This window comes from Chiroxiphia lanceolata, chromosome 10 (assembly GCF_009829145.1).
Source record: "Chiroxiphia lanceolata isolate bChiLan1 chromosome 10, bChiLan1.pri, whole genome shotgun sequence".
NCBI lineage: Eukaryota > Metazoa > Chordata > Aves > Passeriformes > Pipridae > Chiroxiphia > Chiroxiphia lanceolata.
Genome location: NC_045646.1, coordinates 25,244,641 through 25,269,679, shown reverse-complemented (window position 1 = coordinate 25,269,679; position 25,039 = coordinate 25,244,641). Strand labels below are relative to the sequence as shown.

General features: G+C 42.1%; 1 protein-coding gene across 1 annotated transcript in view; it reads left to right on the top strand.

Moving 5' to 3' along the window:
- Nucleotides 1-25,039, top strand: part of ARHGEF4 (Rho guanine nucleotide exchange factor 4) — a 223,791-nt gene that overhangs the window by 13,521 nt on the left and 185,231 nt on the right. The window contains exons 2-3 of the mRNA XM_032697385.1: nt 1,412-1,447; nt 16,206-16,286. Of these exons, the coding sequence (XP_032553276.1) occupies nt 1,412-1,447; nt 16,206-16,286 (117 nt within the window). The remainder of the gene's footprint in view (nt 1-1,411; nt 1,448-16,205; nt 16,287-25,039) is intronic.

Here is a 25,039-nt window from a genome sequence, read left to right as displayed (position 1 = left end):
AAGTCTAGCATTTAAAACAATTTGACATTGTTATGTGCCATTTTTAGTGTATTTTGATATAGGTTGCATTCTATTACCTCCTATCACTTTTGAAAATTACTTCTATTAAAACCCAAACAAACCTAATATTGTGATTTTGCAGCAAAAAATGTTATATGTGCATACAAGTAGTACAAGGGAGAATTCACCACAAAACCTTGTCTCTCCACAACCCCTCTGTTCACCCTTTCTTGCTACCTCTGTCTGTGCTCCACTTTCCAGACCAGTCTCAGCTTCCAGCCCTCCAATCCTGCCTCCCCTGCACACCTGAGTGTTGGTTATCTTAAGGATTTTTTTTTCAAATTCTTTTCAGACACAAATACTTTTCGACAGGGTGTGGATTACACACATTCTGGTGGCAGATTCTGGACCTCTAAAAGCAAAGTTCTCAGAAGATATGTTATATTCTGCTGGACTTAATTACATCCCAGACAGTGTTAGTACGTGCTTGCAAGATAAACAGAATTTCTTCTCAGAGAATGACTTGCACCATATAGTACCACGCACTTTAAGCTCATCTGCTAAGGAATAAAGAATTTAGGACTTGCTTATGATCTGACACCAGAATTTTCTAATGCTCAAAAGTTAGGGAGTTATACCTGACATATCACTTTGAAGTCAAGGCATGGTTGGTCATTTATATAAAGGTAACATCAGAGAGCTTCCAAACTGAACTGGTTTTTTAAAAAAAGTTCTTCTGAATCCCCATCCAGGCTGAGGTTTTTATGTGGTAGCACTGCATAAACATGATTACTGTTTTAAAGGGCTTGTGGAAACAACAAGTGGAAGTATTAAAGCACACAAACTAACTGGGATCCTGATAGGCAGGGATTTTGCTACCGTCTATGTTTTTTTGCAGTGTGTGTACATAAAGCTTCCTCTCCTACTCTTACTCTGAGCTCCTCTCTAAGTAACTGTTGGGGTTTCTTTTGCTGTTTTAAGTGTTAGCTTTTCCCTCTCTTCATTTAACCCACCCTCTCAGAAAGAGTCCTGAATACATAAAAAGCTTTTGCAGTGTGCCCTGAAGCATGTATACTGATGAAGCACATACAGTGTAATTATGGATAACACAGTGCAGCATCATGAAGTGCCTTTGTTTACAAGTTCTCTATCATGAGAGTATAATGAACGGATTCACTGAGGAAATGCAAAAGCAGATGCCTTTGGCTGGCTCCTGTTGTTCTCTTTTTGGCAAAGACAGAGGGACGAATCTACTCTGGGACAGCCCCACTGAAGTCAGATGAGTTACACCAGGCAGAAACCAGGAACTGGAACTTTTTTCTTTTCTTCTTCTTCTTCCTTTTTTTTTTCTTTTAAAGAACACAGTTTCAAGATCTCTTTTCCCTGACTGTCATAATTTCTCTTTCCACAGAAAGCCTATGAGAAAAGACTCTCTGCTTCAAAAAAGGTAGGATATCCTTCTAGTCACTAATGTCTAATTTCCTCAGCAGTATGTTTTGTGTGTATCTACCAATGTCTGTAATAATAAAATTAATATCTAACTATTTATATTTTAGAAATACCAAAAAGCTAAAGTCACAGTTACTGAATGGGACAGTAAAATCAGATGGTGCTGTGGGAGGGATGGAGTGCTGACACACAGCTGTGCTGCTTCAGGTGCATGACTTATGCTTACAGCTGGCCTAGGCCAGCATATGGTATCAGCTTGAAATGTGTACTTATACCTGCCATGGACTGAGGTGTGACACTGGGCAAAGCTTCTGAGGGCAGCTGTCTGTGAAAGCACCTCATTTCATATGTCTGTGAAACCGTTAGGGAAGGAGAACCTGTGGCAACTCCTGGTATCTGCACATTTGCAACTCATAATCTTTATAACAAGTTTATTAGGGTAAACCCAGGATTGCACTTCGTAGCACAGTGTAATAATGAAAGTTAGCAGGACTACTGTTCCTTTGTGCCTGCTTGTGCAGTGACCATACTTTGGGGTTTTTTTCCTCTACTGAGGGCCTGAATGGTGCCTCTCATATAAAACCTGCCATTTACAATTTGCCTTTTGCTGAGGCCTCCTTTGTGCTCACACAAGGCAGCTGGCAGGAGCGCTGACCTCCCCGGAGCAGAGCTTGCCAGCACTGGCTAATCAATATTCAGTAGAGTCGGCTGCTCATTATGAAGCCACTGATTATCTCTGGAAGGTTACTTCCACTGTGTGGAAGTAACTTTTCAGTCTTCCCTTTACCCCTCTACCCCCATCCCAGGCTCTCAAGAGGACAAGAGTTCTGGGGTGGAAATGAGGTTCACTTTCAGCCTCTGAATAGTTTGTCAAAACACTCTGGAAAGAAAGCGATTTCCTCACTGTCATATTTTTGTTTATACCAGGTTTGCACTTTTAATTTCTGGAATATTTTTAATGGTTGCAAGCTGTGGCACTTGAAGTGTTTGTTGTATTTTACTCAGACAGGTTGCATTACTTACGCTGAGCCTTGGTCTCCTGTGACCAAAGGAAAAAACCCACATCCTTTGCACAATTGTAGCTGACCTTTCTGACCTCCTGCACAGAAGTAGAGAGCCATGATTTCATATTCCATGCTATTCACAAACAAATGAACAGGGCTAGGCTCATGGAGAAGTGAAAACATGGCACAAACCCCTGTTTGCTGGTGAGCTCTGCTCAGAACATACCCAGCTCCTCTAACACAAGAGAGGAGGCCAGAGAGGTTTGTGTGGCACAATGCCTGCCCACTACCCTGAAGAGAGTTTGGCAAAAATCATAACAGAGTCTCTCCTTTTAAATGTGAGTTTTCCACTTAAGGGTGTATGCAGTCATCAATACAGCAGTAGAGAACTGTGAGATAAATATGCAAGTTAAACAGTTGAATTTATTAGGAGTAATAGAATAGGTGCCAGATATATAGACTCATACAGAAGAGTTACTGAACCAATTGTTTGGTTAATTTGATCTGGTTACTTTGGTTGTAAATATGACATTAACAGTCACAGCAGAGATTATGGGTCGAAAAGGCAAGGTCAGAGGTCTCAGAGGAGGGGAGCACGCAGGTGGAGCTTAGAGACAGATGGATAAAAGAAAGGCATTTGGCACAGAATAATTGTATTCCTATCTCCATGACACTACCCAGTTCAGGTCAGCGCCCTCCCCAAAGAGCAGAAACTGCACTGTGTTGTGACCATCTACATTAGCAGAAGAATTGAGCTTGCACTTGATGGATAGTAATTCAGTGTCCAGCTTTCTGTTTGCAATAAGCAGACTGAAAGTCAATAACTCTCAAGCTTTATCCTAGTTATGTCTTCTCAGCTTGGATTTAAGGCACCAGTGAATCCAAGCTACAGGCTTCTGTCTGAATGGGAGTAGAGTCGACAATGCAAGTAAAAGCACAGCAGAAGTTACTAACTCAATGAAGGTGAGCATCCTTCTCCTGCCCTTAGCACTGAGGGAGGAGCTGTTGGTGCATGGAGAGCAGACCTGCTGTCTGCTTCTGATTTTATACAAAGTGCTGTGTTACCAGAGAATGGAAAGGCAGGGAATGCACTAATGCTCCTGTAGTGCAAGGCAGTATTCACTGTCGCTGGAACAATACCCAGACCATACCTGGTTGACACCTTGCATTGGTGCATCTCACACTGGTCCATGATTTGTCAGGTACTGATGACTGAACCCATGTCTCCAAGGGCTATTCCAGCAGCCAGCTCTGTGACCATTGCCAGCAATTTGATCCTGTCCAGTTACTAACACATACCAGAGAGACAATGACAGGGATGTCAAAAATGGCAAGCTGGCATTAACTGGGCTTTGTTTAGCCAAGGGGATTTCCTGTCAGCTCCCTGTCTTCCTGATCAAGGCATGTGACACAATGGATCTGTCTGACTGCCAGAGAAAGTTTGTTTAAAGTGTAAGTCGGGAGTTAAAGTGGACAATGGAGACGGTTCCTCAGCTGACAGAGAGGAGCTGTCCCTGGCATAACAGAAGAGTGACTCCACATGCCATCCTCTTTGTCAGGAAGTACTTCCTTTCGGTGTCAGTTGTCAGCCCACTGGCATTAGTGGTTTTGCTACTGTCTGAAAAGAAGCTGTGTTGCTACTGAAGGGAGAGGATCCCCCAGATCCAATTTTGTAATAAGCTTGAGCCCAATGTCATTTACACCCAGTTTGTCTTCCAGCTGTCTTTAACACACTTGAGATGTACTTAAAGGATGAAGTGAGGACTAGTCTTATGCCTCAGTCAGAGGATATTATTGGTGTATTACAAAGGAAATCTTAACAGAGAGCTGCTGTTCCTATTCTTCTATTAGGCAGAACCTTCCTGTCCCATTTATATTTACATTACCCTGTAGCAATCACTGCAGTCTTAGAGGGAAATAGTGAATTTAATGTGTTTCTAGCTATAGCTGCTGATGGACCTAAGTCAGTGTATTGGGACTACACTGCTCACTCCAATCACCAGCAAATTTTTCTGATGTAGCACAAGTATCTGTCCTCTGTATCTCCTTTCCACTTGTGCTTTGGGATGTAGTGAGTTCTGAGAGAAGCAGAATCCTCTTGGGGCTGCAGTGACAGCCAGTGGATTAAAGAGCAGTGACATCTTTTTGAAACACTTCAAAGAGATGTGAAATGCCCCTGAAGCCAATAAAATTTAATCACAGAGTGCACTCACATTTTTCCTTCTGGATTTTTCATTAGGCTGATTATGCCTACTAGCTGCACAGGGACAGTTAACATGATAGAAAAGAAAGATCTCATAATGGTGTCCAAGTGTGTATTATTATTATGTTGAACTTGAGAATCCTGCATTTGTTTCAAGCATGTTTTTTTGTGGAGAAAAAGTATGTGTTTCTGTCTTGGCAGCAAACATGGAAGGAGAACACTGAGATGAACTGTGCAAAGACTTTTTGTAAAATCCCATGTCAGTGTGGTCATGCAGATGAAATAACTGTAGGACTGACCTCCACAAGTGGTAGGGGCAGAGCACAGTTCATATTTGCAGTGTAGTAAATGAGGTATCCTTTGGAAGTCATGAGTGTAGAATAAAATTTTGAAAGATCAAGAAAACTTTTGTGACAATGTTATTCCTGAATTTTTTAAAAATCCCTCCCTTAAGGAACACAGATATAAAGTCACGACTGATATTTTGGGCTAAGCAGATTCTCAAAGCAGCTGTAGGTCAGTTGCTGCAGACTTCTCAGACTGTTGTGGTGTGGGGTTGAATCAGTGAGTCTTTTCATATTGGAGATACCTACAGCCACTGAACCCATATGGACCTTCTTTTATTACAGGACTCCATAGAAAACCTTAATATATTACAATCTGGAAGTAATAAAACTCCAGCATCCAGAACTGAATGGAAGACCATGCAGACTTTCGTAGCAGGTACATGGTGTACATATGTTACATCCTGTTACACTGTACATACTCTTACACTGTTGTGTACTTACCTTTAAAAGGACTGGTCAGAAAGTATTTTCAGTAATCCTTGCTCAAAGGCAGCAGACTGTGGGAACTGTTTGTGCAAATGTCAGCATTTCCCTTTATAAATGAAATATATCTTTACTGGATAGAGGTGAGCTCTTGCCCTGCATTATCAGACACTGATTAAATACCAGTAAAATGGCCCACTGAGTAATCTACCTTGTGTGTTTGTAGCCTGAATTGTGGTTACAAAGGTGCTACAGATCTCTCTTGCCTTCCATCTTGGAGTTGTGCCAAGTATTTTCTTCTGACCTGAGGAAGTGCAATGTTGGTTATTCTCTACTTCCTGTCAGTGCAAGCTCTGAAAGCAAAGATAGAATCTGTATTCATTTGCCTGCAGTTAGAACTTGCTTTCATTCTGGTTCTCCAAAGGCTCTTGTAGAAAGACTACACTGGTGGTGGTATGTGTTTCTTGGTATACGACAGGTGGAATTGTTGCCTGCAAAGGTTATTCTGCTCAGATACTTGATCTGCAGTCAGGAGAATGAGTTTGTGTCACTGGTCAAACTGAATTTCAACATGGCGTTGTAACACATCGGTATATAATAAATTCATCATTAGCTTTCTGATAACTTGTTTCAACTTTCAGTGTAAAGCAGCACTTAGAAGATGACTATGTCCTTTGCAAAGAAGGAAAAGGGAATGATGAAAAGAAACATTTGTTACTTTGCAATTTTTTTTGGTAAAGAGAAAAAAACGAAACAGCTTGGAGGAGGTGACCTTTCAAGAGAGCATGCAGTTTATAGCGAGTCAGGACAGCATTATCTTTTCCTTTAAATATGCCTGTACTTTTTTGTATAAAACTTTTTTTTGCATGGAACTTATCACCATGGTGTCTGAGTGCCTTCTCCATGCATTCAGTCTTCCAGTATCTTTTTGTGATGTAGCCAAAGGAGGGTGAGGCGTAGATGCAGTGAATTATTTGCTCAAGGTCATTCAGAAAGTCTGAGGCGGAGCAAAGAGCTGAATGCAGATAATCTAACACTCATATATTGTCTATCCTTTATTTTAGGAATGAACGAATCCCGAAGATTGAAAGCAGTCCAGAATATTATTTCCTATAGGTATTTTCAGTTTGGATTGACTCAGACCCAGGCTTTTCCTTGGCATCCATTCGTAGTAGTAGATAAAGGCAGATGTGTTAACAGTAAGCCCCTGTTTACAGCATGACATCCGAGCTTGCATCGCTGCGGCCTCTTGTTTTGTTGTCACTGTTTCTATGCCGTGTCCTCTTTGCCTGCCTGGTGCACAGCCTCACTTTCTATAGAACATGGCTTGTAAACCCCTGGGCCCATGGCCAGTCAGGGGAGCATAGAGCTTACTTCCTTCACATGTTGCTGCCCTGGCTTCCTTCAGGCATTTGTGACCTGTTCCCCCTCATTGCAGGGTATGCAAACAGGAGCTCCTGTTGTGGGTGACCCTGGCCCAGGAGCTCCTCCGGGTTCAGCGTGGGAGTGAAGTGCCACGATTTCAGTCTCCCCATCTTACATCAGTGTTGACCCCTCTGTTTGTGGCTGTGCCAGGCACTATGTAAAGAGCACTGGGATGCTTGGAAAGATACTTCCTTCGTGGTAGTGCCTGCTTCTGGTGGTGGTTTTCTCACTCTCTAAAGACTGAGTACAGAGTGCAGCTTGTTCATCTTTCCATCTCAGTGTCCCTCAGTGAGTGTAAAATGCATGGCTTAAAGATCCCTCATCCCCTCAATGCTGTGCTAACCTGGAAGCCAAAACTCTTATTTCTTGTTGCTTGAACTCAGTTCCTGTCTTCTTTCGGATGACAAAGTGAAAGATCTCTGGGGAAGTTGTGGTCCCATCAGGTGTTTTACCCAATCCAGTATGATTTCAAATCAGAATTTGTCTACTGGCTTTGGATTTAGATAGCAGAGTCCATTGCAAACCAGGTTGCTGGGCAGTATGACTGCACTGTGTGTGTATCCTATGATTTCTACCTGTTGCCTCAGTGACTCAAGATTATTAGCTTCAGTTTCCCTTTAAGATAAGACTAAAATTGGCCTAGGGTTTGCATTCAGGGAAGTGGAGACAGTGAGGAATGAAATTCAGGAAATTTTTTGGTTAGGTGAAATTTCATACCCACTCTTAATTCCCACTTGGGGTCTCTTAGTGCAGATTCAGGATCATAATTAAGATGCTTATTCTGCAGGATATATTGCTTTTAAAGTCAAATATATGGAGCTATGAAACTATTATTTTCACCACGTTTTCCCAGAGAAACTTTTTTCTGAGACTTTATACTGTACACAGCATGTAAAAATATATGAGGTACTTCAAATTATAATAAAGAAAACCTGGGCCTTGGAGGATGAATTGCTAAGGCAGACATTTCATATGATATTTACTTGTTTGTAGCAAGAGTACTGCAGCTACTATCTTATGTTGCAGAGAGAATGGGGAATCTGCTTTCCAGACATAGATTTACAGTCCATTAAACCCTTCTGGCATAGTGTACAGCATGAGATATATCAGGAAACCGGGCTTAATATCACTGTCCAGATGAAAACATTTTGAAGGATAGGAAGTAATTCAGAAGTCCTTGATCTATGTCATTGTTGAGCCATTTTGTTACAACAATTGCTGTCACCACATTGCAACACTGACCTGGAAGGTTCTGCTGCAATAAGACTGTACCTGGTGACCATGCTCATACTTTTTATACCTTCGGGATGTTTATTCATTCCACGCCAGTGTCTGCAGCACATCTGTGTAACAAAGAAATTCAGAATGTGGTAGTGCAGTAGACATTGCAGAAAACACATGAAGGTGTATAAAGTTAACTCCTTCAGTCATTTGACAAAGAGAATCCCTAAGAATCCTGTGATTTCCCCTTCCCATTCTTCATTTAAGGTATTATGTACTTAAAATGGCCACTGCCCAGCCTTTCTAACTCCCATACTAAGCACAGCACACACACTTTACAGATGGCTGTACACCACTTTCTGCTCTGTCAAACTTCCCAGTCATTGCTCGACACTCGTTGAAAGTGCTTGAGAGTGCAGAGTTTCATAGTTTTTTTGTTTACTGTGTGGGGTTGGAATACTTTTTATCAAAACCTGTGTCCTGGAGGGTGTGTGTTTCTGTCCTTACAAGCCTACCAATCCATGGAAACTTAACTTCTGCTGCCATCATAGCTGTGAAAGGAATGGGTTACTGGGAGTCCTCACTATCCCAAAGTGGGCAATGGGAGAATGCAGCTGTACCCAGTATCAGAGTTAACACTCTGACTTCTGAAATGGTGAATGACGATCTTTTGCAGTCCTGAAGAACTTGAAGAATCACTTTTTAGTAAGTTTTTAGTTTAATTCCTACAGAAATGAGGCAGTTGAGAGGTCTATGTCTGTCTGTCTGTCCCCCTGCATGTACCTTTTGAAACTGCTTAGAGTTTTTAACCAAATATAAAAGAGAGTTAGAAGTATCAAAGCTTCCTTCAAGTTTCATAAGAACTGGCAGTTAAGTAAACAAGGTGCTCTTACTGAGGGAACAAGCCCCAACTGGCCAGTCAGCATTTATGGGTGGGAACAGTGAATCCAGTGAGAAAGGGTATATTAGGGGACAAAGGTCCATAGGAAGCCAGGCTTCATCAGTTCTGCCTCTTGTGGAATGAACTATTGTTTAGCAGAACACAGAGATGCTGCATAGATGTGAAACCTCAGTTACAGTTTAGCTTTTGTCTTTCAGTAACAGAGTGTAATGTGTAAAGACTCTTTCAATATTTAGACAGTGGAGCTGAAAAAAACCGAGACCATTATATACAATATCTGTCAAAACTGGTGAATGGTCTGTGTTAGCCTGCCAAATGCAAATGAAGATTATCTATTCATTTAGTCCAAGCGAGAAAATGATATAACTTCTTTGGTTCAATTAGTTTACTGTAACAAATAAACAAAGAAGAGAGGACTCCAATATGGCAAATGTTCAACTTCAGATAGCTTTAAGGGCTGTAGAAATCGCACCGCTCTGATGGTAAGCCTTATTTTACGTTCTTTGCTCAGACATAGTCCTTACATCTTCAGAGTGATCTTGTCCACAAGTAGACAAGAATTGAGACCCAAGTTTCACTTATTTGCCTTGTACTTTTAAGGCAAGGGTATACTCATCTTTGTTGGAATATGCGTTGCTCTCAACCAGGCTGAGCTACCCAATTTATCCTCTGTCAAAGCACTAATGCAATTTTGTACATCTCTGCCATGGAGACATGACAGCTCTTTGTTTGCAAATGCTACTGTGCCCTCATGGATGGGAATGAAGGGATATGGGGATGTGGAGTTGAAAAGTGTTTTCAACATGAGTCTCAAGCTCACAAAGAAAGGGTTGTGAGGCTCACCTGAGGAGTTGATAAGGCTCTGGGAAAAAGATGGATAGCCTGGAGAGGAAGCAGACATGCCTCTGTGGTTGCTGGTAAGGTTGACCCTCTCACTGATGGACATAGTAGGAAACAGTGCTCAGGGTAAGCATCTCCAAAGCAGCAGGTTGGATGCCACTGAGTGCACTGTCCTGGCTGTTCTCTGTTGCCCAGACAGGGCAGTCCCTTCTCAATGTGGGGAGTGAGCAGCAAGCTCAGGCTGTGCCAGGACAGTAGGAAATGTCCAGCAAGGTGATGGGTCCTGTTCAGCCCAGAGGTCAACGAACTGCTACAAAAGCAGACTGTCACCTAAGTGACCTGCCCCACAAGCTGGAGCTTTCTTGGCAAAGTAGCTGTGCTTCCTGGCAAAGCCTCACATCCTCACCAGCACCATGTTACGGTTGATCACTCAGCACAAAAACCTCTTGTGCATCCTGCAGAGATTGCAGACTTTCAGTACTTACAGCTTCAAGTAAATCTCATTGGCACCCATTCACTGCAAGACTTAGTGACTTAGTTTAGGAAATAAAAAATGAGAAGGAAATAAAAAATGAGAAGGTTTGCAACCTTTATTTCACAAGAATGTTGTCTTAGAAAGCTAATGGACTATGTGGGTTGAAATAGGGTTATTCCAGGAGCCTGATTTGGAGGGGCACTTGATGCGTGGTTCATCTTTCTTTTCCAACTCTGGCGGGTTACTGCCTTCCCCCCAGCCCCAGCTCAGTCCAAAAATGTATTTCTTCAGTTGTTTTTGAAGGAAATTGAGCGGGGGCAGCTTGCCCTCTGCTGGCTGTCGGCATCCAGGCGGAGGGAACCCCTTCGGCAGCACGGTCGGGGGACCTTCGGAGCTGAACTTGTGATCTGGCTAATTCTGCTGGAATGTAAAGTGATTAGAAACAGCATTAGAGTGTCGACATAAAAGCTCCTTCTTCAAAGTGACTGCCATAGGAAGGAGAGTAGCCCATGAACAAACCAGCCTGAGCAGTAGTGTACCCGTCCTCAGACTTGAACCGTCAGGTGTCAGCCTGGTTCTGTCTTGAGGGTTTTCAGTGCTGAGTTACACCACTTATCTTTTTCCCAACAAGCTCCCTTTCGCTGCCCCATCATGTACACAAAACTGAGGCACAGGTGCTCCCAGTGAATTCACAATACTTCATATTCCCTTGGAGAGAAAAAATAAAAGGATAGATACGGGTAAGTCAGGAGTGGTCAGAACTGCTTTCTGCACGCTGAAGTGTGTTGCTATCTTTTATGGGAAGGTACAGCACACACCAGCTGTGCTGTCCTCCTGCTCCCCTCACCACTTGCAGGGAAGGTGAACAAAGGTGACACAGTCCCTTCCAGGGCTCCACTGTGCTCAGGGTTATATACACCTTGTACTTCCATACCCAAACCTGTCCACCCTACAGCTTCTCTGTCCTTCTGAACTGGTTCTTCAGCCATCCTGAATTTGTTTTGCTGTGTCCTTCTGTCAAAAAGAAAAGCTGTTTCCATAACCTTATATTTAATGTTTTTGTGTTAATCCTGACATTCTTTATCTAAATCCAAATAATATGCATTGCCTTTACTATTCTAAAGGAAAAATACTTATCTTGGATCTTAAATGCCTAATTGCATTTGATTAAACAAAGCCTTCTTAAAATAGACCCCTGAAGGAAAAGATCCAATTGTTGGCTTGTTAAATACCAAACTAAAACAAAACCCTGAGGAAATGAAGGGGTGGCTGTCAATGGTGTTACAGTTGCATAGGACTGATGGTAAGAACAGTGGCACATGTCCAGAAGAGGCCCACAGCAAAGAGAGGAAACCTGGCTCACATGGAGAGTGGGATATGGCACTGCAGAGACTGATTTGTATTTGCAAATGAAATTTAAGGGACAGGTGTATATATATTCTATAGTTTGAAGACTATTCATTAAATAATATGAAATAAAGTGAAGAAGAAAGTAATTATGGTGACAAGAAACAACTCAAAACACTACTGTATTCTTTCTTTAGCTCCCTGAAGACTGCAGGTCTTTGTGTTTCAATGCATGAGCTACTGTTTGGCACATTTCCTGAACCACTTTGTGTATTCACTTCTTGCTAATGTGAAAGTGCCCAGACTCCCTGGAAAGGCAGCTTTGTTGGAAACCTTTCATTATCAAGGATTAGCTGTTTGGTAAACCTGTGTCCCCTTTAACAGTCTGATGGGAAGTGGCAACTTGAGTCTGTTTTATTGCTCAGCTTGCAAACCAGGGTCTTTTGTGTTCCAGAGGACTGAAGGGAAACTGAGTCATGGCCCTTGATTCTGCTGAAAACATATGCTGGTGAAAAATATGCTTTCCTTTCTCAGTGCTCTTGCCACGTTTGTGGTCTAAAGGCTTCATGTATCTGGGAATTCTGTTGATATGTTACAGAATTACATGTGTGCATTTGAACAATGTTGTGTCAATGCGTAGGCACAGCTTACATGAAACTTCCATATAATGCCAGCATGAAAAACCGAAATAAAGAAACCATTAAGTGCCTTTATCATTTCATAGTGTAGTTGTAAAGCTACCTGACAAAATCTGAACATCCTCATGCCACCCCTAGTCAGGTAGAAGGCATGGTAGACAAATATAGGATTTACTTGTTCACTGATAACACTTCCATATGTGTTTTAATTTTCAAGAGATTTATTGAAATCCTTTATGAAAGTAATGGAATGGAAATCCATTCTCTATGAAAAGTGTTCCAGTACAACTGAAATCATGAAGAAATGCTGCTGAAAATCATCATCAAATCTGTGATGTCAAACAGGATTCTTTTTATCTCTACAATAAATCTCTCTCATTGAAACTCCCACGCCACTCGCACACCCAGGGATGCCCAGTGCGTGCAAATGCAAGGGAGCAAAGAAAGGCAGCCCTGTAAACCATCTGGGCAGGAAAACAAAGCCCTACCCACAGCCCCAGCCAGACTTCATGTGTTTGGGGAGGGGAGTGTGGAAGCACCCAGGGAATTGTTAAAGATCCAGAGGCTGTTCAGGACCAGTGCTGTTGGGTGGGGGGTCAGCAGGTCAGTGTGGAACTGGTCATGCTCCACTAAGAGGAGGACCCAAACACATGGATTGGATTTTGTCTCCTCCTCTGTTACAGCTAATTAGGCCAAGTGCAGAGAGTGTCCCTACTGATCCAGGACATGTGTGACACAAGTGGTTCCTGCCAAGGGAAAGCAGTTCTGGGTGAGTGTTATTAGCTCTGTCTGTGCAGGAAAGGCAGTCAGGTAACTCAAGGGGGTGTGTGTGTGTGTGATTGAGGGACTCATGGAAGAGATGATATTCTAATGCAGGGTTTTGAACTCATTATCTGCATTCAAAGGCTGCAAGAGCACTAATCATGCACATTAATGTGTGTGGTGGGAAGTGACTGAAGAGTGGCCAAGAATACAGAGGGTACTGCAGCCCACATCTCTCCCACTCCCCAAGCCCTGTCTGACCTCTTGGCTTCATGTGGCTCCCACTGTCTGGTTGAACAGGACTGTGTACATGGGGATGTGTTACTTTTTTACTGGTGATCCTCAATACTTCTTCACAGTAGGCTTTCTATGTCTCGATGCTGAAGTGGCTCCATACCATTCAGAAAGGGAGGACATGCAGTGCTACGTTTGTCTTTTTAGTACAGTTGTGTAAGTGGGTACAGGACACCAGTTCCCAGCACTGTTCAGGGCTTTGTGGTGGTGCAGGGGGACAGGGCACCGTGAGGACACAGGATAGGAACTGTGGCACTGCTAGTGACTGATGACACCAGTGGAAACCAGGCCTTTCCTCTCCAAAACTAACCACTCTCCTGCTTCTTTATTCTGGCAGTTCTTATGTCCCCCAAATAAACATGTACAATGTAACCCCCAATTTCTAAGATAAAAGGTATATCTAAGGTAAAAGACACTATATTCTTCCAACAGCCTGTGACTTGGCTAAGCAGGAGGAAGACTGGATGTGGGATAATTTTGACAGACACAAATGTCATTCCCTAGATAAAACTCTGGCCCAAGCCTCTACTCCTGCTGCTGCAAAGCCACAGGCACCAAAACTGGTCCAGGTCTCAGCCCCAGCAGTTTCTCCAGGAGCCCAGCACCTCTGGTAGCACCACTCTAGCTTGGCCTCACAAAGTTCTCCTGCCCCTGGGAAGGGAGCATCTGCTCAGGGTTTGATCATCCTGATTTGGTCCCTCCTGGCTTAAGTCACAAGCCACTTTCCAGTGAAATGAAGCAGGGATGTGGAAGCCACCTGAGGCCCTCACCTGGCCTGTGCACAGCACTGAGGTTTTCCTGCCTGGAGCTGTTCTGCAGAACCTTCTTCCACCAGAGGGCAGCTGGGAAAAGGAATGTGATGGGCTTGCCTGGCTCGAGATGAGACAGCAGCTAATTTGATGCTAATTATTACGGTTGTAATTTCCTCCCTAAGCAGATGCAATCCCCTTCAGCCATCTCCAATGGCGTTATGCTTAGGGAATGCTCCCCACACAATAAAAGCAAAGGCTATGTTCTTTCCCAGTTGCCCACAAGATCCATCCTCAGACAGAATCTGAGCTAGACACAATACAATTAGTTATCTGTGTTCTTGAATTAGCAAAAGACTAAACTTTAAATGCCCAGTAATGCATCTGAACGATGTGTTTGCAGTCAGTTTGTCCCTAAGCTCCATTTGTTGCAGATGTGGCATGTTTTCTGCAGCCTAAGGTGGCAAGAGCAGAGGAATTCAACAGCTTTTTACAGAGAGCTCAGCACTGCATCTCCTCCCTTTATGAAAGGTGTGGAGCCGCTTTGGTGAGACATAAAAAGCTTATGACAAAAAACTATTGTAGGAAAATGTGACAGCTGCTACCTGGGGTAGTCGTATGTGGAGAATACAGGGAATGGAGCAAAACCACTTTTCTAAGTACTTATTTTGCCTTTTCTTGTGATAAAAGAAGGAGCTACCCAGCTATCAGACTTGGGATCCATCTGTGCTAGCATATCCCACACTCCCTGTGACCATGGTGTGTGCTTTTACTGTTACAAGTTTCAGATAATCACTGAAGACTGAGGACAAAAGATTCAGTGTTTTTCAAACAGAGACAAGTGGCAGCTCTGACCACCCCCTAATGACTAATCTCAGTCTAATTGTGGTTTTTGCTTTTCATACTTTCCCTTTTGCAGTTTCTTTCATTTGCTTTCCCTTTTATATATACTGTTACTTTCTCTGGGAAGAGAGATTTGCTCCTCCGTCTCATGTTGAGGCTGAATTCAGCTGAATTCAGTGAGGTCTCTACTGCACTAACAACAGTTCTTTCTGTGGAAATAAATTGGACTTCAGAGAAGCTGGAGCTTAGGATGATGCTTGCAATTGAAATATTATTTAAGTATGTTCATATCTCATGTTAGGAACAAGAAACTCCACCACTGTACTCATCTGTCACAAAGATAGCAAAACATTAGTTATGACAGTTCCTCTCCCTCCGAAGATATGACTCGTGTTAAAGCTGACTGTTTGTTGTTATTTCCAAAGTTTTAATTAAGATTTTGCATTGAACTGAGAGGGGGTATGAACTCTCAGAGCTGAAGACATTGTGGTGCTTTTTGCCTTCTTTGGAGGTTTCCAATGGAAACTTCATGTTTTCATACACATGATCCCTTTTGGTTTATGTGGCTGTGTCTGATGATCAGGACAAACATGGGAGAGAGCAGGACAGAACATTATTTACAGATGACTATAGGGACATGGGAAGAGTGGAGGGATGAGAAGATAAAAGAAGGAGCAGTTAACCTCCAAGCCATGCAGAAGAAGCGAGGAATTGAGTTCCTGTGAGTTACCAGAGCTATAAACAGCAGAAACCTCTCTCCTCCTGGAAATCCATCGTGGTACCCACATGAAGCCACAGCCTATGCAATGGTTGGCTGCTGGCAGGGGAGCATGGGCTGTGCAATTCCCCACCAGTGTGCCCTCAGTTCTCCATGGACAGAGGGATATAGAGCATTTTGGTGCCTAAAGCAGTTGCTTCTTCCCTCTTCTTTGTAGCCTGAACAATTGTAACAATAAACCAAGTCCTGAGCGACTTTTGTCCACTCCTGTGTGAGTGAAACAAGGAACTTGTGAAAATCCATTTATGTTATATAATTAAAGACTGCACTCAAATACATCATGTCACATAAGTCACCTTAATTTTGGTGATTTTTAATATTTGAGAGCCTGATATTGCAACCAGACTGATGTTCCTTTAGCTCTATTTTCTATGAATAGTTTTCACTTAACTCGAGAAAGCTTCTTTCCCCATGGGCAGGTGGACTGAAAGCAATAGTGCTGATACCTCCTTGTTCCCTAAAGGTCAAATTGATTTTTTTTCCTTCCTTCCTGTATGTCTGCACAGGAGTGCCAAGGAAGTGCTGTAAGAAAGACTGCTGGAGAAACAGAAGAGAGTACTTCTGAGAAGACACGGTGCCACGTTGAGGTGACAGTTGCCTCTGTTGCAGTGGGGAACATGCTTTCATTTATGGTATAGTCAGAAGGGCTCTTTGTCTCTGTGGGGATTGGAACTAATCATCTGTGCTGCTCTGTGAAGCTTAAAATTCGAGCTTCTTTAAATGGCAATATTTGAGCAACACAAGAAAATGTTCCGAAAAAAAATCTATTTCAACATGATCCATAGCAGGTGCCCACTTTAAAAGTTGCCATTTCAGCTTCTGAAATTTCAGAACATCCTTCAATGGAAAGCTAATTTTATAGCATAATCATTCCATCAAGCTCTGCAATACCAAATACACAATTATAAGTTCACTCACGTCTCTTATGTATACTGAATTATGATAGATTTTTAATTATATGACAGTACACTCAATATCATATACAGTGTTACAGAATTTAATGATTAATTTGAAGACAATGCAACCTAAAGGTGTTCAGCCCTTCCTGGGATTGTCTCCCACATATGTACAGTAAGTATAGCTCAAAAGCTCAAAGCAGCAGTGGATTATTTTTTTCATGGTTATGAGCTATGGGGAACTAACTATTTTTTGAATCTGTCAAACTATGAGTTTCCAGAATTGAATCCTTTTTTCGTATTAAAAGGAGTTGATCCTGGATAAGACAGTGTGTCAGACCTTGCACCTGAGCCCTGTTTGATGCTAGTTTTACTAGTTCATTTAATTAATTTTCCTGGTATTATGTAGACTTGTTTTGTGAAGGTTAATAATGCTCCCAGAGCCCTCACACCTCTCAATTTAATGTGTGCCTCCACTGTCATAGGATGTGAGTGCCCTGCATTCTTTGTGTTTGCTGTTCCATTATGGAAATTCAGGGAGGCACAATTATCCTCGGGGAAATGTTGAAGGGAGGTGCAACAGCTATGATAGGGCTTGTCTCTGCTCTGGCTTTTCACATAATTGCTCTACTTAAAAGCTTGGTCTAGTGTCTCCCATTTTGCTTCTTCTCTTTCTTATTTACTACATCTCCATTCTTCCCAAAGCCATAAAGTACCTCAGTTTCCATATATGTATCATTCCTGCTTTCTATAATCTGGCTTTTGTCTCTCTGCTGCCAAAAGTGTGGCATGTAAACTTCATAGCTTCCTAGCTCTAAAGGATACTTACAAGAACATCTTATGTATTGTTCTTCTAATTTGAAATAAACGAACTTTATGGCAAACAAAATAAATGTGGTGATGCAAGTGGGACCATAAAAACATCTGGCCAGGAAAGCTCCTTTCTAGCAGGTTCCCTTCCTTCCCAAGCCTGCCATGAAGGAGTTCACACATCACTTGTTGCAAATGGTTTCTCTGTAGCTAAAACTGACTCATAAGGCAAATTGCTCTGTCTGGGGAGGAGGAGGTGAAAGGGCTGCATCTGTACTTGAGTGTGGTTCTGTGTGGGAGGCTTGGGGGGAGGCTTAAGTTGAGAAGAAGCCCAATTTAGAACACAACTAAAAATGAAAAATACACCTATTCACTGAATTCCAGGTAAGGTTAAGAGGAAAGGTTGCCAGCCAATGCTGTCAGTGGTCTGTTTGCCTGCTTCTGGCCTTTTCTACCAAGCAGAAATTTAAACTGATTAGTCTCTTCATTTGAATGGAATTTAAACAGCAGTTTTCTCTGGTGATTTAATACATGTGAAATATTCTACTAAACTCTGGAATTTCGTGCTGCAGATGCATAAATCTATCCCCTTCCCTGTCTTCTCCTCACAAGAACATCAGACAACACCCCACACCTTTGAAAAGACAGAATGGTAAAACTGGTTTCATATAGTTCCTGTCTGAGAGGACACCATTCTTCAAACATCCTGGATTTTAAATGTTTCTGCTGCTCCCTGGGAAAATAAGTAGTAAAACAAGCTTGTGTGTATGTGAAACCAGTTACAGAAGTGAGTTGCCTACATATAAACAGTGTTAAAAGTGTGGGGGTTTTTCACATAATGAAGCCATTTCTGTTTGCTTTTAACATGGGAGCTGATGACCCTTTCCTGTTGGAAAGGTACAGCAAGTGTTTGGGAAGGTGGGGGATTCAGTGTTTCAGTAACTGAACAGCTTCAGTTCACTTCCTTTACCTGCTCTGGAAGGTGCTGACTTATCAGCAGGTTCTGATCTTACTAACACCGTTGGGAATCCCTTGAGCTCAGAAGGAATATTTGCATTTCTGACATCTCAAGAGCGGAGTAGGACACTGCTTCTGATGACAGCTGCACATCATATGTAAAATCCTAAACATTTCATGAGTCCTGACCCCATCTGGAAACAGGGGTCCTAAAAGTAAACAGTGAAATGACAGTTGAGATGATCAGCCACTTAGTAAAGATTTAAAAGTCTGCCTTTACTGCTCCTGTTTCAAAACTCTGGTAGATGCTCAGAGTCTCTACATATCCTTTCTTCACAAAATTAAATTAGATATTAATTCAAATGCACCACAGAGATTTGGTTTACCAAAGTTAGGATTCATATGGAAACTTTGCTTTCATGGATGTTTATGACTCCCTAAGCAAGCAAATTCTCCTGAGATAATGCTAATTATCAGTGGAACCTATAGGAAAGTTCCTGTTTCCTGAAACCATATCTGATATCCTCATATCCCTTCCATTGATTTGCAGGAAATGGAAGGCATGGGCTTCAGCAGCAGCTCAAAGATGAGATGTACCACGTAGGCTTATGTCATATAGAAAAGGTTGGGCAGAAATTTAGGTTGTTCTTCAATCCTCGTTTTCCTAGTTGTTGTTCAAGTGGATATTACCAACAAAACTTGGGATCCCTGGAAGTAGGAGCATAAATGCTATTACTAAAAATAAGGCTTTCATGGAGTTAAAATGGAAGCAAATCCATCCCATGTGTGATTTGAACTACTGGTAGCAGAATAAAAAGCCATATAAAAAGCTGTGCTGTGGCTGCTGACATAAAAATGATCAGAGTTTAGAAATGTGCTCCTCTAATGTTGCCTTCATTAGAAAATAGGTGTATTGAGTTGCTTACTTGGAGACAGCGTCTAAGTGGAGATACAGTTGCTTGAAGATTTCAAACAAAATAGCAGATTTAGGGCAAGGAAAGGGTTGTCCAAAGCTCAAATGGATGTGTTTACTTGAGGAAGGGGTCATATCATTAATTTAATTTAATTAATTTAATTTAATGAGGCAGAGGACACAGATGTTTCTCTATGTGGATGTATGACCTTGATCAATTAGCAACTCAGAAATCAGTTTCCCAGTTTGAAATGGAAGTATCTAGAACTCATTTAATCTGGAACGACTTAGGTCAGATATATGAAAGCCATTATATTCTGTTGCACAGTGGTTCAGTTGCACAATAGTTGGTAGAAGAGTTGTAAGTATTATTATTATTATTTTAATAGCACGCATAGTGCTGAGAAGAAAAGAAGCAGCATGCTACTTTTCTGGTCTACGAATTGTCCTAGGAAGTCAAGTCAACTTCTTTGTGGGAAAGATTGTTGGAGTGAGCTCTTCCTAAAAAACAGAATAGCTCAGACGAGAAAAAAAGTCATAAAGTACTGTCAACATTAATTTGCAATGAAAGAAAGATGGCAAACGGAGAACACAGCATAAAGGAAATTGGCTTCTTTCCATGATACTCTATGGCTTCCACTGTCCTGGAGTTGTGCAACTGGTTTTCTGAGCATGAAGCAGATGGGACACAACAGGCTTAATCTTGTTTTTGTCGATGTTGGTGACTCACCTGAGCTTTAATATGTGTGATTTGGAGCCCATGATTGAGCAGCAAGGACTGAGAGGACATGAGGAATGAGATACTCTGTAAGTCAGTGAATAGTCCAGCAAGGTTTGGTCCACAGCTGAGAGCCTGAGAAAACCAGCTCTTCTAATTTGGTGCCTTATGCAAGCTCATGGGTGTTTTCTTGGAACCTTTTTCCTGTATCATAATGTGTTGGAAAGAATTGGTTTTGTGGTGAGGCAAGGGAGCATCTGGCAGGCAATGCAGCTGGTAGCTAACCCTCAATGACTCAGAAGAAAGCTTCGTGTCCTGCCTTGATTTACTGCTAAATCATAGGCAATCAAGGTGGCTTTCAGTCCAATTACTAATGCTGGGCACACACAATCAGCATAAAGCTTGGGATGCAGCGACATCTTCCCAGTTTGAAACATTTCTATTTCTTGCCTGAACTGCAGTTTTTGGAGGCAGCATTCTCCCTTACCTCCATCTTCCCTGCTTTTGCTGCTGATTGGAAAGAGATTTTTGCAGGTGACTTCTGCAAGGCAAGTGACTTCTGCACTGGACTCCTGTCCAGTGCAGTGGACAGGAGCAGAAATAATGATCAAAGCAGGCTTAGTGCTCACAGATGGGTGTGTGCAAGCTTGGACTTGCAAGTACTTAGAACTGCCTTGGTGCATAGGCAAAGGCAAGCCAAAATATGCTCATTGTCTTATACACACACTGTGAGAAATTTAGCCCATTACTGTAAAAAACCCCCTATTCTTCATGAGATAACAGGGTTGTATTTCTTTTGCTTAAGCCTTGAACTCTTTAAGGGATCTAAAACATTCTAGTGTTTGGCAAAAATAAAATGCAATGAATGTTCTAGACTTGGCCTATTTTAGAACATAGATTTGCCAGATCTTTAGATTGTTTTCCTAAGAAAGTGCTGCTATTCAGGGTGTTTATCCAGAGTCTCATCCCCTATTTTTTTACTGGCATTGGTGTGTGGCTCTTAGGGCTGTGCAGACAAAAGCCTGGAGAACGCGAGTTCATTCAAGTGTGTAATGCTCTATGTCTCTGACTTTCTCCATTGCTGAGATCATCCAGATCCAGTTCTCCTCTCAAGAGATAATTGTTTTGCTTTTATCTCACTGTCAGTTTTGTCACAGGTTTTCCATTTTTTGTCATGGAAAGTTGCTATGAAAAGGTCTCAGAATGGCAATGCAAATATTGTAGCTCTTTCAGGAAGCCAAAAAATGAAGGGTTTTGTTGGTTGAAAAATGAATTTGTTTCTTTGTTTGCTTGTTTTTATTGTTCCAAACCTCTTCCCTGAGTTTCTCTTGAGCTCTTCAAGTGCAACGACTCTGTTCTTGGAAACATTAAGACACCATTATTGTAGAACTGTTTACCTCAAAGAACAGACATGCTTGTGGCGTCCCTTTTCAATTCTCCCTTGCTGTTTGTTGGGACATCCTGCCATTTGGGTTCTTCTGGGCAGGTTGTTCAGGGTGAACATAGATCATCTCTTACTTTGTCTTGCCATCAATGAGTGAGCAAATAGTTAGAGTTCTATAGCGCCCAGAAGAAATAATAAATGTTTCTGGCCCTCTAAGTGTAATAATTGCCTCCATTCAAGGTGTGAGGAAAGCTTTAGAAGCTTCCAAGTGTTGGGGGGCGGTTAAAATTTTAAGTAGCCAGGTTTATAGTTTTATACATCCATCAGTGAACATTATTTTCTGGCAATTGCAGATGCCTTGGGCAAGATTTTATCCCTCTCTTAAAGTCAGTGTGACAAGCCTGGATTTTTGGCCACTTGGTATGTCACTTGACCCTTGACATATGTGAAAAATTACTATCCAGAATACCTCAGATGCATGAATCTGAAAAGATCTTGGTGTGAATATACACGGGTAAGTACATGAGTTCTTATGATCACCCAAACTGTTTCTGTTCAGCCAAGCTTAACAATCTTTTACTAAACTGAAAATAATCTACTTAAAACTCCAGAATGCAAATGACTGGAAAGGCAGTGAATGCAGACTGCAGGTCAGGAATGTCATTTTGTCTATTGTTTTGTGCTTGGTATTCAACAAATGCAAATATCTGCAGGGCTTCAGCAGTCAGAGTTAATAACACAATGATGAGGCCTTATGATCTGAGTAAAATGGAAGTGACAGTAAACGAAGACAAAACTAACAAAATTCTTACCCTGCAAAAGCTGAGTCTATAGATGTCAGATGTTCTGGGACCACTGCATGCTCAGTGTGCAGCTCAGCGGTTTAGGATTGTGTTTTGGCACTGTGATGAATGTGCCGTTCTGAAATGTGAGCAGGAACAGATGTTTCCATTTTCAGGTGGCTCTGCTTGTCCAAGATCTATCCATAGACATGCAGAGATGCTTCCATTTAGCCTGCAGTTCATCGTGCACCTGACATTCCATGGAAGCACACACCTCTCCATACTAATCCCTGGGACTAGCAGGAAGCAGGTCTTTGCTGAACTCACTGGGACTCTTTGATAAAGCCTTGCCTGACCTGCATGAGGAGGGAGTGGCTACCCATGACTCCTGCCACCTCTGGAAAGCAGCACATGCTGAACCTTCTAAGATATGTGAAGTATCACAAGACTCTGCAAGACTTCCTTTAGTTCTTAAAGCCCAAGACATTTGAACTGGGATTCTGTGAAGAACTTTGATTTAATTTGGAAAACATGTCAGTTCCTTACTATTTTCCAATTCGGAGAAAGACCAAAAGCTAAAATTAGGAAGGCAATTAGATCAAAACTTTAGTTGGCTTCTTATAGTATGGAAACCAGGCTAATGGTCTTTGCACCTGGGTCAAGCTGGCAACTCCATGTGTCTCTATTCCTTCCATAGGGCTTCCATAACTATCACACAGCAACAGCTCTCAGCTTATTTTGGTTGGAGCCACATGCTCTGGCTGCTCTCAGCCATCCTGAAAACTAGAGCTGTGCAGAAGCAGATCAATACCCCTAAGCTGTGCCTTTTGAAGAGATTATTCAAAGGTTCTCTATGCATTGCAGCTACAGCAGAGATTGGCTATATCTGGTAGCTTTATCCACCTGGACTTAATCACAACTGCCTGATGTTGTGCTGATTTTCCCAGGGGACTGGTACAGGTTGTGCTGAAGTGCATGTAGTCTCATATTTGCTATTATTGCAGCATCAGTATAGCCTCAAAAATAGTGCAGCTTTACTAGCATGTAAAGCGGGCCAGGATTATAAAGACTGAGGAGAGGCCTGAGGTATCTTTTTAACAGATCTGCTCAGATTTCTAGGATTCATCTAACATGACCGTGTCCCAGAGAGGAAATAGAGGAAGACTGAAATTCCTGCTGGGATGGAAGATTAGCAGCACTTATGTGGTTATGATTAGTCTCTTTCCATTCAACACATGCATTGCTTGTTAATTCTCCAAGTGCATATGTATTCCTGCAGTGCCCAACCATGTCACTCCAGTGACTGCACAAATGCTTTAGGGCACAGCAGGCAGAAAACCAGCAGCTGAGATGCATCTCCAGTCCCAGTTATGTTCGCCATGAAGAAATGCATTGCAAGGCTGTGTTAGTGATCAGGGGCTAAGGGGGATTTTTTAGGGATTAATTTAATAGGTACCAGCTTCAGAGTCAATACACACACAGTTAATCCTTGGAACACATACTAAATATATGATGGTGACTTGAAGCAGTTCAAAGGTAAAAAGCATGAGGTTTTGGAGCCTGAGCAAGAGATCCCAGCAGATGCTCTGGTGCAGTGTCAGTTCTGCAGCTGTAACTGCAGGTTTTTGGTGTAATCCATTAACAGAGCTACATTTTTGTTTCACAAATTCATTAACTTGATCTTGAGTACAGAGCTGAGGAACTGGTGGATACTGAGGAGCAAGGTGGGCTGGTAGTATCTGAGCTTCACCCTCCCTGCTTGCTGCACACTGCAGTTCAAGCCTCCAGCAGCCTCTGTTGTTTCAGCTTGTCTTCCTGCCTTCTTTCTCAGTCATTGGCACTGAACTGGGAGAACTGCAGTCCTGTCACATGAACTAATGAGGGTTGCTTGGAATTGTCCTGCTGCCTGACCAGTTCAGGATTCTAAAATACTCAAGTTAGTGTGGTCTGCGGGCCTTTTAACATGCGCCCACGGAGGTGTTGCAATTTGCCATTCGTAGTATGACTCAAATACCAGGCCATGGCTTGCATAACAACTGGTTGTTGCTGGAAGGAATTGGTACTAGAACTATGCGCCTTCAACTCTTGCCAAGTGCCATGCCATGCTAGTAAAGAGATGCATATTTCTTGTTTTGATCTGATACTTTCTCACCTGTATTGGACCATTTGTGTCCGGAGAGTTTGCAGGAAAAGAGCTTTTGGTAGAGGCTGACAACACCTGGATTTTCCAGAGGTGGGTAAGTGCCAATGACAACTAACAAGTTTGCAGCCAAGAGGTGGGGTGTGCCCAGTTCTTAGACATCCACCTAGTTCTGTAGAAGGGTGGAAACATGTAGCACTCGGCTTCTCTGTCAATAGAACAAATTACTGAGTTCTCTCCTGTAGGACAAACTGATTGCAAGGCAAGGTTTTAAAGATATTTACGAAAAAATTACCTACACAAAAGAACTGAATCTACCACAAAGAAGAAAAAAACAGAAAAGCCAGGAAATTATATAGATGATACAATACTGCAGGAAAAACACATGCAAGAGGGCAACCACAGTGAATGGAATTTTAGTATAGGAACTGTATACTGTGATTTCCTGGAAGGATTGATACCAGACCAATGAAGCAGGAAAGCAAGCTGGACATCAGTCTGTATTAAAGGAATACAGAGGAATATTATCTCTGGCTATACAACACTTTGTGCTTACAGTTTCAAGGCTTGGTCTGTGTTTATATTTTCCACTGTAAAGTGTAGCAATATATGACAGTAATGGCATATTTGTCTCAGGCTATACAATCTATTGTGTATTGTGTAGCTATTGTTTCTGTATGCATGATCTAATTACTTGTGCTACAAGTGAAAGCATACTAATGCTAACAACACCTTGCTTG